Source organism: Scyliorhinus torazame, chromosome 9, assembly GCF_047496885.1.
Source record: "Scyliorhinus torazame isolate Kashiwa2021f chromosome 9, sScyTor2.1, whole genome shotgun sequence".
NCBI lineage: Eukaryota > Metazoa > Chordata > Chondrichthyes > Carcharhiniformes > Scyliorhinidae > Scyliorhinus > Scyliorhinus torazame.
Window position 1 is genome coordinate 60,572,507 of NC_092715.1, and position 22,383 is coordinate 60,594,889.

Here is a 22,383-nt window from a genome sequence, read left to right on the forward strand (position 1 = left end):
CATCCAACCCCACACCCTCCAAGATATTATCTAATTATGGTCTCTCTTGCATCTTAGATTTTAGGTATTCCATTCTGGTTGGCCATGCCTTTAGCTGCATAACCCTCAGCTCTGGATGTCCCTTCAACTCTCTACCTCTCTTTCTTCAAAATGCTGCTTAAACCTACCACTTTAACCAAATTTTTAGCCATCTTCCCTAATAACATTTTACATGGTAAGGTAAAGTCGCCATAGTCCCAGATGACTATCTACTTTGAGTGGGGAGAGCTGACTGGTGGGTGATTTGACCCAAGGATCACCACATCTCAGGCGAGGGGCAAGGTTGAGAAGGAGGGCCTTCATGAATTTAGATGGTATAATTTGAATTTATAGCACTCCTATGATGCATCTTGGGACATTTCACTACATTAACATTGTTTTATACATATAGTTTTTTTTGTCGCCCCCTAGGCAGCTTTGTGGTTACAGAGGTGTTTGGTAATAAATCCTGAGTGGTGAAGAATCAACATAAAAACAGTTAAAAGTCTGAGCAATCAGTGCCAAAAATTTTGACTTGTATTGGAAGAGGATGCTGTTTCAAAGATGCAGAATTCAAAGACCTAGAGGGACAAGGACAGCAAGCTCATGGGAACACTACCCTCTAAGTCACAAACCATCCTGACTTGGAAATATATTATTAGCATTCCTTCATCGCTGTTAGGTTAAAAATATGGAGTTTTCCACATAATAGCACTGTGGGAGTACCTTCACCCCATGGACTCCAGCAGTTCAAGAAGATGACTTGCCACCACCTTCGCGAGGGCATTTCAGGATGGGCAATAAATGTTGGGTTTGTCAGTGATACCCACATGACATGAATGGATATTATCGCCTTTTCCATATCAACCTAGCTCAGATTCATTAGTTCCAGTGACACAATGGACCATATTCTGATAAATTGCTAGAAAGTGCTCCTATTGAAACCAACCCTGAATTAAGTTACAAATTTAGCACCAATCGGTGCCACACTAAGACCCAAGTTGAGACTACCTGAGCTCGTTAGGTGTGGGACTCTTAAAACCTGAGCGAGGAGTTTTGCCCATTAGTCTGGGATGGATAGATTTAAACTCAAATCCCTTAGATGAAAGCAAATGGTTCAAATCTAAAATTGCCAAGTTCCAGCATGTTTTTTTCTACATAGAGAACATGTCAATTTTTATAAAAGCAAAGCCTTCAAGTGCATCAAGATACATTCCAGTGCAAAAGAAAGACTCAAAGAGAAGAATGCACTATCCCTGGCTAACAAAGTATGTTAAAAATAGTATCAAATTGACAGAAAAACATACAATTCTGTAAAGATTAGTGGTTAGTCAAAAGATTGCAAAGAATTACTAAAAAGATAAGCAGGGAGAAATTAGAGTACGAGTTGAAGCTAGCTAGAAATATAGAATCAGATAGCAAAAGTTTCTACAAATATTTAAAAAGGAAAAGAACAGATAATGGGAAATAATGGAAGCATTAACTTGATCATAAGACCGTAAGATACAGGGCAGAATGAGGCGTGTGGGCAGCACGGTAGCACAGTGGTTAGCACAGTTGCTACACAGCTCCAGGGTCCCAGGTTCGATTCCCGGCTTGGGTCACTGTCTGTGCGGAGTCTGCATGTTCTCCCAGTGTCTGCGTGGGTTTCCTCCGGGTGCTCTGGTTTCCTCCCACAAGTCCGAAAGACGTGCTGTTAGGTGAATTGGACACTCTGAATTCTCCCTGTGTACCCGAACAGGCGCCGGAATGTGGCGACTAGGGGCTTTTCACAGTAACTTCATTTGCAGTGTTAATGTAAGCCTACTTGTCACAATAAAGATTATTATTATTATTCTGGATTGGCAAGCTGTAACTAATGGGAGTGCCACAGGGATCAGTGCTGGGGTCTATAACATAATCTATATTATGAGTGAGAATTTGGTAATTTGGTGCAGTGAGGTAATTCGGTGAAGAGTGGGAGAAGGTGCTTTTTCCCGACTCTTTTGTTCTCTCTTTCTTCGGGCCTAATTTCGGCAGCCGTTCGGAGGAGGAGGAGCAGTCTCTGTGAGTATAAAAACCTAACGGAAACTTCCTGTTTTCCAGTTTTTTCCCCCAAAAGTGACGTCAGAGGGAAGCTGTGATCTGAGTGGTTGATAGCAAATCTGCCCCAAATTTAAAAAAAAAAAACACAGCTAAACTCATAAACTTAAATTAAACTAATTAATTAATTAGTGATGGCTGGTCAGGTGATGTGCTTGAGCTGCTTGATGTGGGAGCTGGCAGATCCCATTGAGAGCTGCAGCGACCACATCTGCAGTAAGTGTTGGCTGCTCGAAGAGCTCCGGCTCAGGGTTGATGAGCTGGAGTCTGAGCTTCAAACACTGAGGCACATCCGGGAGGGGGAGACTTACCTGGACACTGTGTTTCAGGAGGCAGTCACACCTGTCAGAGTAAGTAGTTTAAATCCTGCCAGTGGCCAGGGACAGCAGGGTGTGACTGCAAGTCAGGCAGGTAAAGGGAACCAGCAGTCAGGAACTCAGGAGCCTCAGCCCTTGACTCTGTCCAACAGGTATGAGGCACTTGCTCCCTGTGTGGATGGCGAACAGGGCTGCAGGAAGGATGAGTCAGCTGACCAAGGCACCATGGTTCAGCAGGCCATTCAAGGGGAGGGAGTAAATAGGCAAGCTGTAGTTGATTCTATTATCAGGGGGATAGATAGTATCCTTTGTGAGCAGGATAAAGAGTCCCGCATGGTATGTTGCCTGCCCGGTGCTAGGGTGCGGTACATCTCTGACCGGCTTGAAAGGATACTGGAGAGGGAGGGGGAGGATCCAGTTGTTGTGGTCCATGTCGGTACCAACAACATAGGCAAGTCTAGGAAAGAGGACCTGTTTAGAGATTATAAAGAGCTAGGATTCAAATTAAAAAACAGGTCCTCAAGGGTCATAATCTCCGGATTACTGCCCGAGCCACGTGCAAATTGGCATAGGGAGGCAAGAATAAGGGAAGTTAACACGTGGCTGAAAGAGTGGTGTGGGAAAGAGGGGTTCCTTTTCATGGGACACTGGCATCAGTTTTGGGACAGGGGGGACCTATACCGTTGGGATGGTCTCCACCTGAACCGAGCTGGGACCAGTGTTCTGGCGAAAAGAGTAAATAGGGTGGTCAATAGGACTTTAAACTAAAGATTGGGGGGGAAGGGAAAGTCAGGGAACCAAGAGGTGAAGTAATCAGTCGGAAGCGTAGCTGCTTAGGAATACAAAAAAGCACAAAAAGACAAAACTCAGGAGAGGTTACGATAGTCCCCATCCCACAAAATATGACACAGTGTATGGAAAGGCTCAGTGAACCAAGGTCCACTACACTAAGAAAACAAAAAGGGACGGTCAATAGAGAATTAAAGGTGCTATATTTAAATGCGCGCAGTGTACGGAACAAGGTAGATGAGCTTGTGGCCCAGATTGTGACTGGCAGGTATGATGTGGTAGGCATCACAGAGACATTGTTGCAGGGGGTTCAGGACTGGCATTTAAACATCCAGGGATTCACAACCTATCGAAAAGACAGGGAGGTGGGCAGAGGGGGCGGGGTTGCCTTGTTAATTAGGAATGAAATGAAATCAATAGCACTAAATGACATAGGGTCAGACGATGTGGAGTCTGTGTGGGTAGAGTTGAGGAACCACAAAGGCAAAAAAACCATAATGGGAGTTACGTACAGGCCTCCTAACAGTGGTCAGGACCGGGGGCACAAAATGCACCACGAAATAGAAAGTGCATGTCAGAAAGGCAAGGTCACAGTGATCATGGGGGACTTCAATATGCAGGTGGACTGGGTAAATAATGCTGCCAGTGGACCCAAGGAAAGGGAATTCATTGAATGTTTACAGGAGGGCTTTTTGGAACAGCTTGTGATGGAGCCCACGAGGGGACAGGCCATTCTGGACTTAGTGTTATGTAATGAGCCAGACTTGATTAAAGATCTTAAAGTAAGGGAGCACTTAGGAGGCAGTGATCATAATATGGTAGAATTCAATCTCCAATTTGAAAGAAAGAAGGTAGAATCAGATGTAAAGGTGTTACAGTTAAATAAAGGTAACTACAGGGGCATGAGGGAGGAACTGACGAAAATCGACTGGGAGCAGAGCCTAGTGGGAAAGACAGTAGAACAGCAATGGCAGGAGTTTCTGGGAGTAATTGAGGAGACAGTGCAGAGGTTCATCCCAAAGAAAAGAAAGGTTATCAGAGGGGGGATTAGGCAGCCATGGCTGACAAAGGAAGTTAGGGAATGCATCAAAGCAAAAGAGAAAGCCTATAATGTGGCAAAGAGTAGTGGGAAGTCAGAAGATTGGGAAGGCTACAAAAACAGAGGATAACAAAGAGAGAAATAAGGAAAGAGAGGATCAAATCTGAAGGTAGGCTAGCCAGTAACATTAGGAATGATAGTAAAAGTTTCTTTAAATACATTAAAAACAAACGGGAGGCAAAAGTTGACATTGGGCCGCTCCAAAATGACGCTGGTAATTTTGTGATGGGAGACAAGGAAATAGCTGAGGAACTAAATAAGTACTTTGCGTCAGTCTTCACAGTAGAAGACATGAGTAATATCCCACCAATTCCGGAGAGTCAGGGGGCAGAGTTGAATATGGTAGCCATCACAAAGGAGAAAGTGCTAGAGAAACTAAGAGGTCTAAAAATTGATAAATCTCCGGGCCCAGATGGACTACATCCTAGAGTTCTAAAGGAGATAGCTGAAGAAATAGTGGAGGCGTTAGTTATGATCTTTCAAAAGTCACTGGAGTCCGGGAAAGTCCCAGAGGATTGGAAAATCGCTGTTGTAACCCCCCCCTGTTCAAGAAGGGAATAAGGAAAAAGATGGAAAATTATAGGCCAATTAGCCTAACCTCGGTTGTTGGCAAGATTCTAGAATCCATTGTTAAGGATGAGATTTCTAAATTCTTGGAAGTGCAGGGTCAGATTAGGACAAGTCAGCATGGATTTAGTAAGGGGAGGTCATGCCTGACAAACCTGTTAGAGTTCTTTGAAGAGATAACAAATAGGTTAGACCAAGGAGAGCCAATGGATGTTATCTATCTTGACTTCCAAAAGGCCTTTGATAAGGTGCCTCACGGGAGACTGCTGAGTAAAATAAGGGCCCATGGTATTCGAGGCAAGGTACTAACATGGATTGACGATTGGCTGTCAGGCAGAAGGCAGAGAGTTGGGATAAAAGGTTCTTTTTCGGAATGGCAACCGGTGACGAGTGGTGTCCCGCAGGGTTCAGTGTTGGGGCCACAGCTGTTCTCTTTATATATTAACGATCCAGATGACGGGACTGGGGGCATTCTGGCTAAGTTTGCCGATGATACAAAGATAGGTGGAGGGGCAGGTAGTATGGAGGAGGTGGGGAGGCTGCAGAAAGATTTAGACAGTTTCGGAGAGTGGTCCAAGAAATGGCTGATGAAATTCAACGTGGGCAAGTGCGAGGTCTTGCACTTTGGAAAAAAGAATAGAAGCATGGACTATTTTCTAAACGGTGACAAAATTCATAATGCTGAAGTGCAAAGGGACTTGGGAGTCCTAGTCCAGGATTCTCTAAAGGTAAACTTGCAGGTTGAGTCCGTAATTAAGAAAGCAAATGCAATGTTGTCATTCATCGCAAGAGGCTTGGAATATAAAAGCAGGGATGCACTTCTGAAGCTTTATAAAGCATTAGTTAGGCCCCATTTAGAATACTGTGAGCAATTTTGGGCCCCACACCTCAGGAAGGACATACTGGCACTGGAGCGGGTCCAGCGGAGATTCACACGGATGATCCCAGGAATGGTAGGCCTAACATACGATGAACGTCTGAGGATCCTGGGATTATATTCATTGGAATTTAGGAGGTTGAGGGGAGATCTAATAGAAACTTACAAGATAATGAATGGCTTAGATAGGGTGGATGTAGGGACGTTGTTTCCATTAGCAGGGGAGACTAGGACCCGGGGGCACAGCCTTAGAATAAAAGGGAGTCACTTTAGAACAGAGATGAGGAGAAATTTCTTCAGCCAGAGAGTGGTGGGTCTGTGGAATTCATTGCCACAGAGGGCGGTGGAGGCCGGGACGTTGAGTGTCTTTAAGACAGAAGTTGATAAATTCTTGATTTCTCGAGGAATTAAGGGCTATGGAGAGAGCGGGTAAATGGAGTTGAAATCAGCCATGATTGAATGGTGGAGTGGACTCGATGGGCTGAATGGCCTTACTTCCGCTCCTATGTCTTATGGTCTTATATATCAATGACTTGAACAAGAGATGGAATGTATAGTTGCAAAATTTGCTGATGACAAAGATTGGTAGGAGAGTGAATTGAGAAGAGCTCAAAAAGTGTCTGCAAAGGGATATACATAGGTTAAGCGAGTGGACATAATTTGGCAGATGAGGGTATGATAAGGAAAAATGTTAATTAGTCCAGTTTGGCAATAGAAAAACACTATATTATTTAAATGGAGAAAGATTGCAGGACTCTAGGTACAGAGGAATTTTGGTGTCCTTAGATGGACTCTTCATTTGCAAGGGAGTAACTAATTCAGTTCTGATTTTAATGAATTGTGGAGCAGGCTCGAGGGACTGAATGGCTACTACTGCTCCCACTTTGTATGCTCATAAAGTCAACAGTAACTCACCTGGAAATCTGATGGTTAACCCTTTGATAGCACTAGTGAGGGTCCCGCATTCAACAGAACACATATTCAACTGGGCGTAATGGAGAGGGTGTAAACTGAACCTGCACTGTCCGAAATGGCAGATTGTCTGCCACGTCATTGTTAAAGGTGGTTCAATGTCAAGGTCCACCCACTTGGCATGCTTCCGGTATACTCAGGGCTTGCCTAGACTAGCATCCTTACAGACAAGGCACACTGTTTGGGCTATACTGGAAATGGTTGGAAGTGTATGTGCTGTATTTCTGCAGTTTCAAGTACCAGCAGCACTATGGAGTGCAATTTCATGGTTCCAGTATATTTTTTCCTTTTAAAACCATCTTTAATAAATAAAAATACTAAATGAAATCTGTACTGTATTAAAGCAATTAAATTCATTTTGCAGTGTAAGAAGCCAATGTTGCTCTAATTGGTACATTTACCTTCTTGTTTCTGAGGTAGGCTTTCTTGGCTGAAATGCGACTACGTCGAGCCTCTAGTTGCCGAACTTTCTGCTGAAGTTTCAGCAGTTCCATTTTCGGTGGAATCATTGACGCTGCCATATCTTCTGTTGCATGCATGGCTTCCATGCTTTCATAAGTGTCATAGTAAACAACTTCTTCTCTTTTTTCTGTCAATGAATGCCAATAGTCAAGTCATTAAAATGGTTTACTCTATTAACCTGGGATAAGAACATGAACTTTGAAAATAAATTAATAAGCTACTATCCTCCTACCTTTTAAAAAACATTTTTTAATTCTCCATTTTCACATTTTCCTTCAGAATTTACACCCCACCAACAAGCAGTAAACGGTAACAAATACAAAGTCAATCCCCTTATCACCAACAACGATCCCATCCTCCCACCACCCCAAACAACGGCCCACTGACAATATAAACATCAAATAAAACAAACCCTCACACGGTGGGAAAAACAAAGGAAAAAAAAGGAATCTGGAATCGCCTATGGTCACCATTGACGTTTAGAGTCCCCCCCTCTCCCCACCATTCAATGCCATCCAACCCCCGAAAGAGTACCGTAAATGACAAGAATTGTAAACCCTCCCCATCCCAACTCTTCCCCTCCACTTCCTCTTGTGAAACTCCTCCCCCCAACCTCGGTTCCTTCCCAACTTTCCACCCCGGCTAGACTCATCGGAACCTGTTCTACCAGACTCCGATGGCTGCAGCCCCTCCCCCCACCTCACTGCCGTTCACTGGCCGGCTTAAACCAGCCAGCGTGGAGGCCCCCGCCCAGGTCTCTTTCCCCCTTGCCCGGCCCCAGGAAAACCAAGAAATCCACTTTAGCACACAAACCCCGCATACACACCCACACCCCAAAGAACCATCATTGCAAGTGGACTTCCGGTTGCAGCTATGCCTAGGTAGGTCGCACGTTCGGCAGCTCCCGCCGGGAACGGACTTTTGGGCTCTCTAAAGGGGCCCCAACGGCAATTGTTCGACGGCTTCCAGTGTGGGAAGGTGACAGAAAGGTCCCCCCGACATTATATGGATTGGACCAGGAGTGGAGCGGTGAAAAAAGTGATCTTGGAGCAGCGAAAAGTGAGAGGGAGAAAAAACAAGATGGCGGCGGGTGGAGACCAAGCAGCATGGGCGCAGTTGTCGCAGGAGCAGCAGGGGTTTCTTAGACGCTGCTTTGAGGAGCTGAAAACCGAAATGCTGGCGCCAATGAAGGCGGCGAATGAGAAGCTAGTGGAGACCCAGAAAGCCCAAGGGGCGGCGATCCGGGAGGTGCGGGAAAAAGCCTCGGAGAACAAGGACGAGATTTTGGGCCTGGCGGTGAAGGTGGAGGCGCACGAGGCGCTGCACAAGAGGTGGGCGGAAAGATTTGAGGACCTGGAGAATAGGTCGAGGAGGAAGAATCTTCGGATTCTGGGTCTCCCCGAAGGAGTGGAGGGGCCCGATGCTGGGGCATATGTGAGCACGATGCTCAATTTGCTGATGGGCGCGGGAGCCTTCCTGAGGCCTCTGGAGCTAGATGGGGCTCACCGGGTCCTAGCAAGGAGACCCAAGGCCAACGAGCCGCCAAGGGCTGTAGTGGTGAGGTTTCACCGCTTTATGGACAGAGAGTGTGTCCTGAGATGGGCCAAGAAAGAGCGGAGCAGCAGTTGGGAGAACACGGAGATCCGAATCCATCAGGACTGGAGTGCAGAGGTGGCTAAGAAGAGAACGGATTTTAATCGGGCTTAAGGCGGTGCTCCATCGAAAGGGGGTGAAGTTCCGTATGCTGCAGCCAGCGCGATTGTGGGTCATGTTCCAGGATCGGCACCACTATTTTGAAACGCCTGATGAGGCATGGAGTTTTATACGGACTGAAAAGTTGGACTCAAATTGAGGGTTTGTTGTGGGGGGATGTTTACTGTGTATATAGTGTTTATTATGTTGAGGGAATGTTCCTCTGGTTTGGGTGCTGGATGGGGATGGGTGAAGGGATTGGATGGGGAGACTGTGGGCGTCGGTGTTGGAGGAGCAGAGCCCCACGAAGGAAGAGGGGGAATGAGGGCCCGGGGATGGGGAATTGGGGTAAGGCCGCAAAAGGAGCTGCGCCAGAGGGGGAGGGCCCGGCTCAGGAAAGCGCGGGCTTTTTCCCGCGCTAGGGAAGGACGGGGATGGGCGGTGCTGGAGAGGAGCGCACATGACTGCCAGGGAGGGGGAGGGGGGATTCTCACATTGGAGGGGGTCGATGGAATGGTGGGAGAGGCCAGGGTCAGCTAACGTACGAGAGTGTTATGGGGGGAGCAAAAGGGCTAGATGTGGATCTAGCAGGGGGGGGGTTGCTGCTTCATTGGCCAAAGGGGAGTTGGAAGTAGGAGAGGTGGTCGGGGCGGGGGTCCGCCGTCTGGGGGACTGGGGGGTGCGGGAGGCGCGGGCACGTGGCTGGCCTAGAAAAGGAGAAAGCTAGTCGGGGGGGGGGTGAGCAGCCCCCAATCCGGCTGATAACTTGGAATGTGAGGGGCCTGAACGTGCCGGTCAAGAGGGCCCAGGTGTTCGCGCACTTAAAGGGACTGAAGGCAGACGTGGTTATGCTCCAGGAGACACATTTGAAGGTGGCAGATCAGGTTAGGCTGAGAAAGGGATGGGTAGGACAGGTATTCCCTTCAGGGTTGGATGCGAAGAACAGAGGGGTTGCAATACTGGTGGGGAAGCGGGTGTCGTTTGAGGCAATGAATATTGTAGTAGATAATGGAGGTCGATATGTGATGGTGAGCGGTAGATTGCAGGGGGTGCGGGTGGTACTGGTAAACGGAAATGCCCCGAACTGGGTTGATGCCGGATTTATGAAACGCATGCTGGGTCGGATTCCGGACCTGGAGGTAGGAAGCTTGATAATTGGGGGGGGGGGGAGAGAGAGATTTCAACACGGTGCTGGACCCAGCACTGGATCGCTCTAGGTCCAGGACGGTTAAGAGGCCGGCTGCGGCCAAGGTGCTTAGGGGGTTTATGGACCAGATGGGGGGAGTGGATCCATGGAGGTTTGTCAGGCCCCAGGCCAGGGAATTTACATTCTTTTCCCACGTCCACAGAGCCTACTCCCGGATAGATTTCTTTATTTTGAGTAGGGCGCTAATCCAGAAAGTGGAGGGAACGGAGTATTCGGCCATAGCCATCTCAGACCACGCCCCGCACTGGGTGGAGCTGGAGTTAGGAGAGGAGAGGGACCAGCGCCCGCTGTGGCATCTAGCTGTGTGATTATTGGCGGTTGAGGTGTGGTGCGGGCGGGTGCGGGGGTGCATTGAAATATATTTGGAGGCCAATGACAACGGGGAGGTGCAGGTGGGGGTAGTCTGGGAGGCGCTGAAGGCGGTGGTCAGGGGAGAGTTAATCTCCATCAGGGTCCACAGGGAGAAGAGAGAGAGCAGGGAGAGGGAAAGGTTGGTGGGGGAGAGCTTAAGGGTGGACAGGAGATATGTAGAGGACCCTGAGGAGGGACTACTCAGGGAGCGGCGGAACCTCCAGACGGAGTTCGACCTGTTGACCACAGGGAAAGCAGAGGCACAGTGGAGGAAAGCGCAGGGGGCGAAGTATGAGTATGGGGAGAAGGCGAGTCGGATGCTGGCACACCAGCTTCGTAAGAGGGAGGCAGCGAGGGAGATAGGTGGAGTTAAGGATAGCGGGGGGAATACGGTGCGGAGAGCGATGAGAATAAATTAGGTATTTAGGGACTTCTATGGGGATCTGTTCAGATCTGAGCCCCCAGCGGGGGAAGAGGGGATGCGACGATTTTTGGATCAGCTGAGGTTCCCAAGGGTGGAGGAGCAGGAGGTGGCTGGTTTAGGGGCGCCAATTGGGCTGGAGGAGCTGGTTAAAGGATTGGGGAGCATGAAGGCGGGGAAGGCCCCGGGGCCAGATGGGTTCCCGGTCGAGTTTTACAGGAAATACGTGGACCTGCTAGGCCCGTTGCTAGTGAGGACTTTCAATAAGGAAAGGGAGGGGGGAACCTTGCCCCCGACAATGTCCGAGGCGCTGATCTCTCTGATCCTGAAGCGGGACAAGGACCCACTGCAGTGTGGGTCGTATAGACCGATCTCGCTCCTCAATGTGGATGCTAAGTTGCTGGCAAAAGTGCTGGCTACGAGAATTGAGGTCTGTGTCCCGGGGGTGATTCATGAGGGCCAGACGGGATTTGTAAGGGGCAGGCAGCTAAACACTAATGTGTGGAGGCTCCTCAATGTGATTATGATGCCCTCGGTGGAGGGAGAAGCGGAGGTAGTGGCAGCTATGGACGTGGAGAAGGCCTTCGACCGGGCGGAGTGGGAGTATCTTTGGGAAGTGTTGCGGAGGTTTGGGTTTGGGGAGGGGTTCATTGGCTGGGTCAGATTGCTATATAGAGCCCCGGTGGCGAGTGTGGCTACGAATTGGCAGAGGTCGGAGTACTTTCGGCTGTACCGAGGGACGAGGCAGGGGTGCCCCCTGTCCCCCTTGCTGTTTGCATTGGCAATTGAGCCTCTGGCCATGGCACTAAGGGAGTCCAGGAAATGGAGGGGACTGGTCCGAGGGGGAGAGGAACATCGGGTGTCGCTGTATGCGGCAGATCCAGTGGAGGGGATGGCGGAGGTCATGCGGATCTTAAGGGAGTTTGGGGACTTCTCGGGGTATAACCTTAATGTAGGGAAAAGTGAGCTCTTTGCGGTGCATCCAGGGGACCAGGGAAGGGGGATAGACGACCTGCCGTTGAAGAGCTTTCGGTACTTAGGGATCCAGGTGGCTGGGAGTTGGGGGGCCCTGCACAAACTCAATTTGACGCGGTTGGTGGAGCAGATGGAGGAGGATTTCAAAAGATGGGATGTGCTGCCACTCTCGCTAGCGGACAGGGTGCAGTCGGTTAAAATGATGGTCCTCCCGAGGTTTCTCTTTGTGTTCCAGTGCCTTCCCATTATGATTCCCAAGGCCTTTTTTAAACAGGTAGGTAGGAGTATCATGGGTTTCGTGTGGGCAAATAAGACCCCGAGGGTAATTTGTGCGACTATTATTGGGCAGCCAATGTGGCGATGATCCGTAAGTGGGTAATGGAGGGAGAGGAGGCGGCGTGGAAGAGGTTAGAGATGGCGTCCTGTGTGGGCACGAGCCTGAGGGCACTGGCGACGGCACCGCTGCCGCTCTCGCCGGCAAGGTACACCACGTGTACGGTGGTGGCGGCGACGTTGAAGATATGGGGGCAGTGAAGACGACACAAGGGCGAGGTGGGACCCTCGGTTTGGTCCCCGATTTGGGAGAACCATCGGTTCGTCCCGGGGATTTCGGAGCTGGCATCGGGCAGGGATTAGAAGAATGGGGGGGCCTGTTTATAGATGGGACGTTTGCGAGCCTGGGGGCGCTGGAGGAGAAGTTTGGGTTACCCCCGGGAAATGCTTTCAGGTATATGCAAGTGAGGGCGTTTGTGAGGCGGCAGATGAGGGAATTCCCGCGTTCCCAGCACAGGGGACTCAGGACAGGGTGATTTCGGGTGTATGGGTTGGAGAAGGCAGGGTTTCGGCGATCTACCAGGAGCTGAAAGAAGAGGAGGTGGCCTCGGTAGAGGAGTTAAAGGGCAAGTGGGAGGAGGAGCTTGGGGAGGAGATAGATGAGGGTCTGTGGGCTGATGCCCTGAATAGGGTTAATTCTTCCTCCTCTTGCGCCAGGCTCAGCCTGATACAATTCAAGGTTATTCACAGAGCGCATGTGACAGGGGCGAGGTTGAGTAGATTCTTTGGGGTGGAGGATAGATGTGGGAGGTGCTCGGGAAGCCCCGGGAATCACGTCCACATGTTTTGGTCGTGCCCGGCATTGGATGGGTTTTGGAGGGGTTTCACGAGGACTATGTCCAAGGTGGTGAAAGTCCAGGTCAAGCAGAGTTGGGGGTTGGCACTATTTGGGGTAACGAACGAGCCGGGAGTGCAGGAGGCGAAAGAGGCCGGTATCCTGGCCTTTGCATCCCTGGTAGCCCGGCGGAGGATCTTGCTATTATGGAAGGACGCGAAGCCCCCCCAGTGTGGAAGCCTGGCAGGGTTCATTAAGCTGGAGAGGATAAAGTTTGCCTTAAGAGGGTCTGTGCAGGGGTTCTTCAGGTGGTGGCAACCGTTCCTAGACTATCTCGCGGAGCGTTAGGAGGAGGTCAGCAGCAGCAGCAAGGGCTTCCCTACGGGTATCTTTGAATGTCATATGGGGGGGTTACTGTATACGGGGAAACACAATGTAAAAGTTTTGTATAATTTTTGACTGTTGTGTTTCCGTTTCTTTCTTTTTGTTATGGGGGGGGGGGTTTGTTAAAAAGTGTTGGAAAATTTGAATAAACACATTTTTAAAAAAAACCATCATTGCAAGTGAAAGTCCCATCCCTTCCCTTGTCCAAATATACAACGTTGGCTCATTTAGCACATACATCAGCACACAGTGAAAAAAAATACAGTTACATGAGGCTACATCGGTGCATGACCATTTCTCAATTATGCCACAGACCTTCTGCCTTCACAAACTCCTCCGCTGCTTCCGCCGTCCCAAAATAAAAGTCCTTGGATTTGTAGGTCACCCTCAACTTAGCTGGATATAGTATGCCGCACTGCACCTTTCTGATGTACAGTGTCATCTTCACTCGGCTGAAGGCAGCTCGCCTCCTCGCCAGCTCCACCGTAAAGTCCTGGTATATGTGTGTACCAGCTCCAGCCCACTGCACCACCCGCTTCTGCTTTGCCCAGCACAGGACCTTCTCCTTCACACTGTACCTCCGGAAACATAGAGTCAATACTCTTGGCGGCTCACTCGCCTTTGCTACAGGCCTCCACGACCAATGAGCCCGTTCCAGTTCATATTGGGAAGGGTCATTCCCCTCCCCCAATAGCTTCGCCAACATCATGGCAAAATACTCAGTCGGCCTCGGGCCTTCCACTCCTTCGGGCAGACCCACAATCCTCAGATTCTGTCACCTGTATCTGTTTTCCAGGTCTTCCATTTTGGCTCGCAGATCCTTGTTGATCTCTATCATCTTCCACATCTCCTTCCCCATCGAGGTAAGTTAATCACTGTGCTGCAATAATGTCTCTTCCACTTCCTTCAGTGCCTCGCCTTGCTCCCGCACCTCCGCCACTGCGCTCAATACCGCCGTCCTCACCGGGGTAATCGCCTCCTCCACCAGCACTTTCAATACGGCCCCCATCTCCATCCTCATTGCTCAATGTGTTTTGTGAACTGCCTTTCGAACTCCACAGCCATCACCGTAGTAATTTCTTCAGCCGTGAGAAATGCGGCCTCCTCTGGTGCCCAGCCTCCATTTTCCTTGCCATCCCCGCGGTGACCTTTCCACTCCCTGACGGACTTTCAGCTGCTTTTTTCACGACCGTTTTTTTGCTTATCCTCGACATTTCCCTTCACTGTGCCTTCTCCCTGCTTTTGCCGCCTCCGTTGCCCCTGGGACCGGGCGTTAAACCCCAAAATTGCCGTTCCCGAACAGGAGCACTCCAATGTGCGGCTGCCTCCCGCCCGCCGTCACCAGAAGTCAGAAGCTATCCTCCTACCTTTTTAAACCAACTTCTCCAAGAAGCTAACCTCAATCCCTCTTTCCCTACATACTACCAGTGTTTTGCCAACTTCCCTTTACTCTCCAAAGTCCTTAAACAGCTCATCGCCTCCCAAATCAACATCCAACATTCCTGCAACTCATGTTTGAATCGCCCCAATCAGGTTTTCACCCCTGCCACAATACTATATCAAGTTCACAAATAATATTGGTACGTGACTTGACCATAGTGCACCATTCCCTTTCTTGCTCTCTTTGCAGCATTTGATATGGTTGACCAATCATCCGCCTTCAATGCTCAGCTGGACTGTACTGATCACATATTAAGTTCACATATAGTACTGGACTGTACTTGTTTAGTTCCATTCTTACCTATCCAATCATAGGCAGGACACTCTAGCAATGGATTTTCTTGCTGTCCTACACACCATTACCTCTGGAGAGCACCAAGGATCTATCCTAGATAGGGAGTAAACCCTAATCCTACCTGCCACCCTGATGAAATGCTATCCAAAGACACGGTTTCATCAGGCATGCTGATGACACATAGTGTTTTCAAGAATGCTCTCAGTCCCTCCAATGCTGTTGTGTTGCCACATTACTTCTCTGGCATCGATAGGGCAATAGGTTTTAGGAGGAGTCCAGTAATGGAGAAGTAGAAATGTAATTGAAATGATCAAAGCTAATATTCACCATACTAAACCAGCTCCTGCTTTCCAAATGCAAAAAGTAATATCTAACATTAGATACAATTCCACGATTATACAGCATTTGCTGAACAATGCTAAGGATATCCTGCATCGTGTTGTGTGGCACTACCATTGTGCTAAATGGGATAGACTTCGAACAGATCTAGCAACTCAAGACTGGGCATCCATAACGCACTGTGCACCATCAGCCACAGCAGAATTGTATTCAACCACGTTTTGCAACCTCATGGCCCAGCATTTCCCCCATTCTACCATTACCACCAAGCCAGGATAACAATCCTGGTTCAATGACGAGTGTAGGAGAGCATGCCAGGAACAACATCAGGCATACCTAATATTGCGGCTTCAACCTGGTGAAGCTACAGCACAGGACTACTTGTGTGCCAAACAGCATAAGCAACGAGTAATAGACAGAGCTAAGCCATTCCAAAATAAACGCATCAGATTTAAGCTCTGCAGTCCAGTCACATCCAGCCGTGAATGGTGGTGGATAATTAAACAACTCACTGGAGGAGGAGGCTCCAAAAATATCCCCATCTTCAATGATGGAGGAGCCCAGAACATATGTGCAGAAGACAAGGTTGAAGCATTTGCAATAATCTTTAGCCAGAACTGCCGAGTGGGTGATCCATCTGGGGCTCCTCTGGACATCCCCAGCATCACAGATGCCAGTCTTCAGCCAATACAATTCATTCCATGTGATATCAAGAAATGGCTGAAGGCACTGTATACTGCAAAGGCTATGGGCCCTGACACTATTCTGCCAATTGTAGTGAAGACTTGTACTCCAGAACTTGCCGCACCTCTAACTAGGCAAGCTGTTCCAGTACAGCTACAACACTGGCACCTACCCGGTAATGTGGAAAATTGCCCAGGTCCCCCAGGTGGGGGGGAAAACTCTCCGCTGGTTGGAGTCATAACTGGCACAAAGGAAGATGGTTGTGGTGGTTGGAGGTCAATCATCTTGGCTCCAGGACATCACTGCAGGAGTTCCTCAGGGTAGTGTCCGAGGCCCAACCATCTTCAGCTACTTCATCAATGACCTCCCTTCCATTAGAAAGTCAGAAGTGGGGATGTTCGCAGATGACTGCGCAATGTTCAGCACGATTCGCAACTTCTCAGATAATGAAGCAGTCCATGTTCAAATGCAGAAAGACCAGGACAATATCTAAGCTTGGGTTGACAAGCAGCAAGTTACTTTCGTGCCACGCAAGTACCAGGCAATGGCCATCTCTATCAAGAGAGGATCTAACCATCGCCTATGACATTCAATGGCATTATCTTTGCCGAATCCTCCTCAATCAACATCCTGCGGGTTACCATTGATCAGAAACTGAACTGGACTAGCCATAATAATATTGTGGCTAGCAGAGTAAGTCAAAGACCAGGAATTCTATAGTGAGTAACTCACCTTCTGACCCACCCCAAAGCCTGTCTACAAGGCACAAAGTCAGGAGTGTAATGGAATACTCTCCACTTGTCCGGATGAGTACAACTCCAACAACACTCAAGACGCTCGACACCATCCAGGACAAAGCAGCCCGCCTGATTGATACCCCTTTCACAAACATTCAATCCCTCCACCGCCGACCAACAGTGGCAGCCATGTGTACCATCTACGATGAACGGCACGGTAGGAAAGTAGTTAGCACTTGTTGCTTCACAGCTCCAGGTCACAGGTTCGATTCCCAGCTTGGGTCACTCGTTGTGCAGAGTCTGCACGTTCTCCCCGTGTCTGCGTGGGTTTCCTCTCACAGTCTAAAGATGTGCAGGTTAGGTGGATTGGCCATACAAAATTGCCCTTCATGTCCAAAAAAGCTGAGGTGGGGTGGAGGTGTGGGCTTAAGTTGCGGTTAAGTAGGGTGCTCTTTCCAAGGGCCGGTGCAGACCTGATGGGCCGAATGGCCTCCTTCTGTACTGTAAATTTTATGATCTACAAGATGCACTGCAGGGACTCGCCAGGTTCCTTCGTCAGCACCTTCCAAATACACAACCACTACTATCTAGAAGGACAAGAGCAGCAGATACCTGGAAACCCCACCACCTGGAGGCTCCCCTCCAACTCACTCACCACCCCGACTTGGAAATATATCGCCGTTCCTTCACTGTCGCTGGGTCAAAACGCTGGAACCCCCTTCCTATCAGCACAGTGGGTGTACCTACACCTCAAGGACTGCAGCGGTTCAAGAAGGCAGCTCACCACCACCACCTTCTGAAAGGCAACTAGGGAAAAGCAATAAATGCTGGTCTAGCCATTGGTGCCCACATACCGTAAAATCACTTTTTTACCCTAACTACCAATTTAAGCTTATCAGTCAAGTTCATAATGTGGCTCATTTACATTTGCTAGAAGCATATATTCAAAGGCAGGGAACTTGGTGAGTTCAAGGCCCTTAAGGTACAACTGCCAAAGTTGCATTATGAAAACACTAGTGGGGCTATTCTTCATAACATTTTAAGTTGTCTTGAAACCAGATTCTCATACCAAAATTATAAAACCATTTCCTTGAGTACTGCTGAAAAAAGTGACATATTCTATTGAAGCTTTTTTGTCTTGGACTAATCAGGACAATTTGCATGATTACCAATGTAATGGTTAGCAAGTGGACTCTGATTGGTAGAGTGTTACTATGGAGAATGCACCAGTTGATGACTGTTGCTTCTGTTGTTTAGTTGAAACAGGCACAATGTATGTACATGTTCTTTCTGTTTCAAAGAACTATGTATTAATATATGTAGCTTCCAGTACATGCAACTGTGCCAGATTACAAACCCGACTGACACTTCCGGCAGCACGGTAGCACAAGTGGCTAGCACTGTGGCTTCACAGCGCCAGGTCCCAGGTTCGATTCCCCGCTAGGTCACTGTCTCTGCAGAGTCTGCATGTTCTCCCCGTGCCTGTGTAGGTTTCCTCCGGGAGCTTCGGTTTCCTCCCACAGTCCAATGACGTGCAGGTTAGGTGGATTGGCCATGCTAAATTGCCCTTAGTGTCCAAAAAAGGTTAGGAGGGGTTATTGGGTTACGGGGATAGGGTGGAATTGAGGGCTTAAGTGGGTCGGTGCTGACTCGATGGGCCGAATGGCCTCCTTCCGCACTGAATGTTCTTAAAACTGGCTGTCAGCTTAATTCTCAGGACACTGAACAATCGTGGAATCACATTTAATATTGTAAACAGTGTTTCGAGTTTTGCAAGCACGGGCTGGTGGGTATGGTCAGTACTTTGCCTGTTGCAAACAACCAAAGGGGTATGCTGTTTGATATGGTCTGTCAGTTTTTGGGATGTACTGTCTATATACCTAGCAACACCAACACTTAAATTTATATACCATATCACTCATTTGTGTGATAGGCAGAACGTGCTTTAATGGCAGCATTCTGTTCATGATGAATACCAGTCACGTTGCTACCGCACAATTACAGCATTAAATAGCTAGCTTCGTCTATTAGTCAAATAGGTGGCAGCCATTCACTGGTTCAGTCCTCAGGAAAATGCCTGCACCAATCAGAGTCCAGCTGCCTGGTTTAAATTTCAAACCAAGCTTAGCAGTTAACTGTCAGTGACCACCTACTGGTGCACTCTCCAGGGTAACACCACTTGTCTACCCATCTTTTACAGTTGGTAATCTTGCGGATTGTCCTGATGAGTGCAAGACGGAAAGCTTCAATAAAAAATATCTCCTTTTTCAGCAACACTCTAGTTCTGTAGTACCAAATGACTATTTGAAAACCATTTCCAGGGCCCTTATTTTTACTCAATTTTCCGATTCACTTTATCTTCTCTTCACGTATAATCTAATTTAGAAATAGATTGGTCTTAAAATGGCACCTCTGGTATACATAAAATACAATACTTGTACAGTTGTGTAATTTATTTTAAAGTATAAAAATATAAATAGAAGATACAAGTGTAATGATTTTCTCAGGTTGTTTAGCCTAAGTATATTGACCAACCTCACTATTTAATTGAGATTATTTGTTATGTCATCAATTGTATTCACTAATGCAACATTTTACATGTTTCAACCTCATTGTTATATTCACTCCCACAAACGCTTGCTGATTTTCAAGGTATAAAAACGTTGCAATGTCCCTTTGTATCTTCCCATCCATATCTTGCCAAGTCTGGTATTTCTAGCGGATGGGCATTGGTAGGCAAGCAGATTTCTCCCAAGCTTTTGCTAATGCTGGTCTTCAGGAGATGGGCAATAAGGCTGTGATATTTAGCTGCCCTTCCTATTTGCTCTCCACTAAGCAAAATTATTTTCTCCATAGCAAAGCAAGTTTGGTGAGGAATTTAGTAATGTGGAGCTTAGATAAAACAAATGATGTCCTTACACTTTACAAAATTTGTGTTCCATCATGCTAACTCAAAGTTAATGTCATTATTGGAAAAAGCAATGCCAGCATGAAGAGAACCAAAGGATATACATCAAGATGACTCCCACCCTATTTGAATCACTTTCTGATATTGTACAAAACTAGGATAAAGTAACTTTCCACCAGACCTGCAATGAGTCTCTTAATGCTTTCAAGTTGTGCTGTTAAAAGTAGCTCCTCGCATTTCAGGATCTCAAACTGCACCTCATACAACTGAAGCTGCATGTCATAATAGTCGGCCTCCATCCGGTCCAGCCGTGCTATCGCATCTGTGCCACTCTGAAGGCTCTGCATCTGATTTAAAAGAGAATAAGCGAACAGGTAAGAACAGTAGTTCATTATATGCAAAGCTTCAGTGGGGGGTTGCAAATAATATTGGTCTATGTTGTGCTCAACCATACTAGCACAACTCAGCAAGTAAACACTGGACTACACCATAAATTTTCTGATACACATTTTGGGTTTTTAATGAGGCTGTCAGTAGCAGGTTGGGAACCGGGTAAATTGGGAAAGACATCTAGTGTGGAGTACCCGTCGCCTTCCTGACGCTGTTAAGTTCTCTCAGCAGTGCAGAAGGTGCAGGATGACTTTTCTGCCCAGAGGGCCTTACGCGGGCAATTAAGATCATCTCTTTTCCCACTGGCATTCTAACAGCAGGGGGGTTCTTCATGAAGAGGTTGCCAGATAAACCTGATTGGTCACGCTGTGACAACGACTGCCATCACAGAAACACCATGTCCCCCTCACCAAGGCCTTCCCGACTGGCCCAGGTGACCTAAAACACACTGAGTTAGGTCCCAGGACAGCCTAAATTGGAGGACAGCCAGATCTCCAACTGATTGCCATGGTGGGCCTCTAGATCCCAGGAAAATCCAATTTACCCTCCTAAGATTTTATCCACAATTTTCATTTACTCTTTTGTAGATCAATGTTGCAATGCCACAATCTTACTTCATCTTTAAGTGCCCGTTTTCTCTGCTCCAGGCAGATCTCTTTCGCTCGCATCAGCTGTAGTGTTTCCTTAGCAACTGCGTACCGAAGTTTTTCCATCCTCTCTACTGCCATGGCCCAAGCTGCCTTCCCACATTTCTTCTGGTCGGCACGCATCCGATCATACACAGCTAAAGAAAAATAAATAGGATATTTCAAAATAAGACAGTGGTAGTTAGATTACCATTACTTGCACATCTCTGTAGAGTGCTGCCTAAAATATCAGCTCCAAGCTATTTTTGTGTTTGCCAGAATGCTCTTTATGCAACGTTAGTTTCTTTGGTGATTCTGGTATACCTCCTGCAGTCCTTCTAGATTTTGTAAGCCTCTCACTGTTACCAACTATGGCTGGTTTACAAAGAACAGCTCAATATTGTCTTAAGACTTTGAACTGTGAAATATTAACCACTTAACCAGTTTTGACAAACTGTTTTATTAAATGTATATATTCCAATTTTCCTTCCAGAAAGGTCACTATCAAACAAAAGTACAGCTATATGTTGAATCATGGATTTAAAGTAATAAAGAAAATCTCCTCGATCAGCTGGCCACAAGGGCCAGAATATTAATTTGCTTTCATGCACTTCAATACTGTAATACTATTTAACAGGTAGAAGAAATTAAGATACACAACAGCTATCATCTAATTGGAACAGGCCTTTGAGGTACGGTGGAGGCCATTCATGATGATATTTGAGGAGCTGTTTGCCGTGGGGGGAGGTGATGGGGAGGGAGGGGATTAAAAAGGAAAAATGTACAAACTGTTTGTTGGAATGTGGTGTTGATGTTATTGTTTACGTTTGGAATAAAATATCTTCTCTTTTTAATCTAACTAGTTGGAAGTATAGGCTCAAGGGGCTTAATGACCAACAGCTTTTCCTATTTTCCGATCACAAATTAGATTAGGATGACATTTTTGATCCATCCAAGCTCATACATCCCAAAAAGGCTTTCTATATTCCTCCATCATGGTGTCCAACCATGATTGCAAACTTTTCTCCTCAACCATCCTCGCTAACTGGCAGTCCATTCTATATGTTCATTGTTCTTCTTTTGCAAAAGTACTGTCTGCCTTTACTAGTTTTAAATTGCAGTACTTGTCCTACTGACACAGTTTACTTTGAAGTTAAATACCTTTTCTACACTGTTAATTTGTATACCTCCATAACTTCACTTCACAGTTGTTTCTTTTAAAGGCTTAAAAGATCAAGTATATCCATTGTTTGCTTCCTCATACCGTGATCTTTTGACATGCAGGAAGCTTTTCCCGAACTGCCTCTGGGACCCGAGTGTCACCTTTGTAACTCGGCAATCAGAGCTAATCATAGTACTTATTCAAGATGTGGGTTGAACAGAAGTTTCTCAAACACAATTAATTTTGCTGAAGCATAGCGTTCTACTTGCTTTGTTGATTGCTGCAATGTAGTGATCAGGCTGTTGCATGTTGAGTCTATTTTCAACTCCAACCTAAAGTACATTTGTACCAATTAATGACTATCTACACCACTCATTTATTTATTCCTTGCCTATCTTAAATTTCATCTGCCATTATTATTTTGGCTATTTTGTCACTCCTCTCGACCTGTCCCTTCAGATTCCATTGGCCCTCCAGTTTG

General features: G+C 47.3%; 1 protein-coding gene across 1 annotated transcript in view; it reads right to left on the minus strand.

The window, feature by feature from the left end:
* The window catches only part of jmy (junction mediating and regulatory protein, p53 cofactor), a 209,885-nt gene that overhangs the window by 52,744 nt on the left and 134,758 nt on the right, over positions 1–22,383 (minus strand). The window contains exons 4-6 of the mRNA XM_072515988.1: positions 20,729–20,898; positions 19,906–20,071; positions 7,123–7,310 (exon numbers count right to left, since the gene is read on the minus strand). Coding sequence (XP_072372089.1) covers positions 7,123–7,310; positions 19,906–20,071; positions 20,729–20,898 — 524 coding nt within the window. The remainder of the gene's footprint in view (positions 1–7,122; positions 7,311–19,905; positions 20,072–20,728; positions 20,899–22,383) is intronic.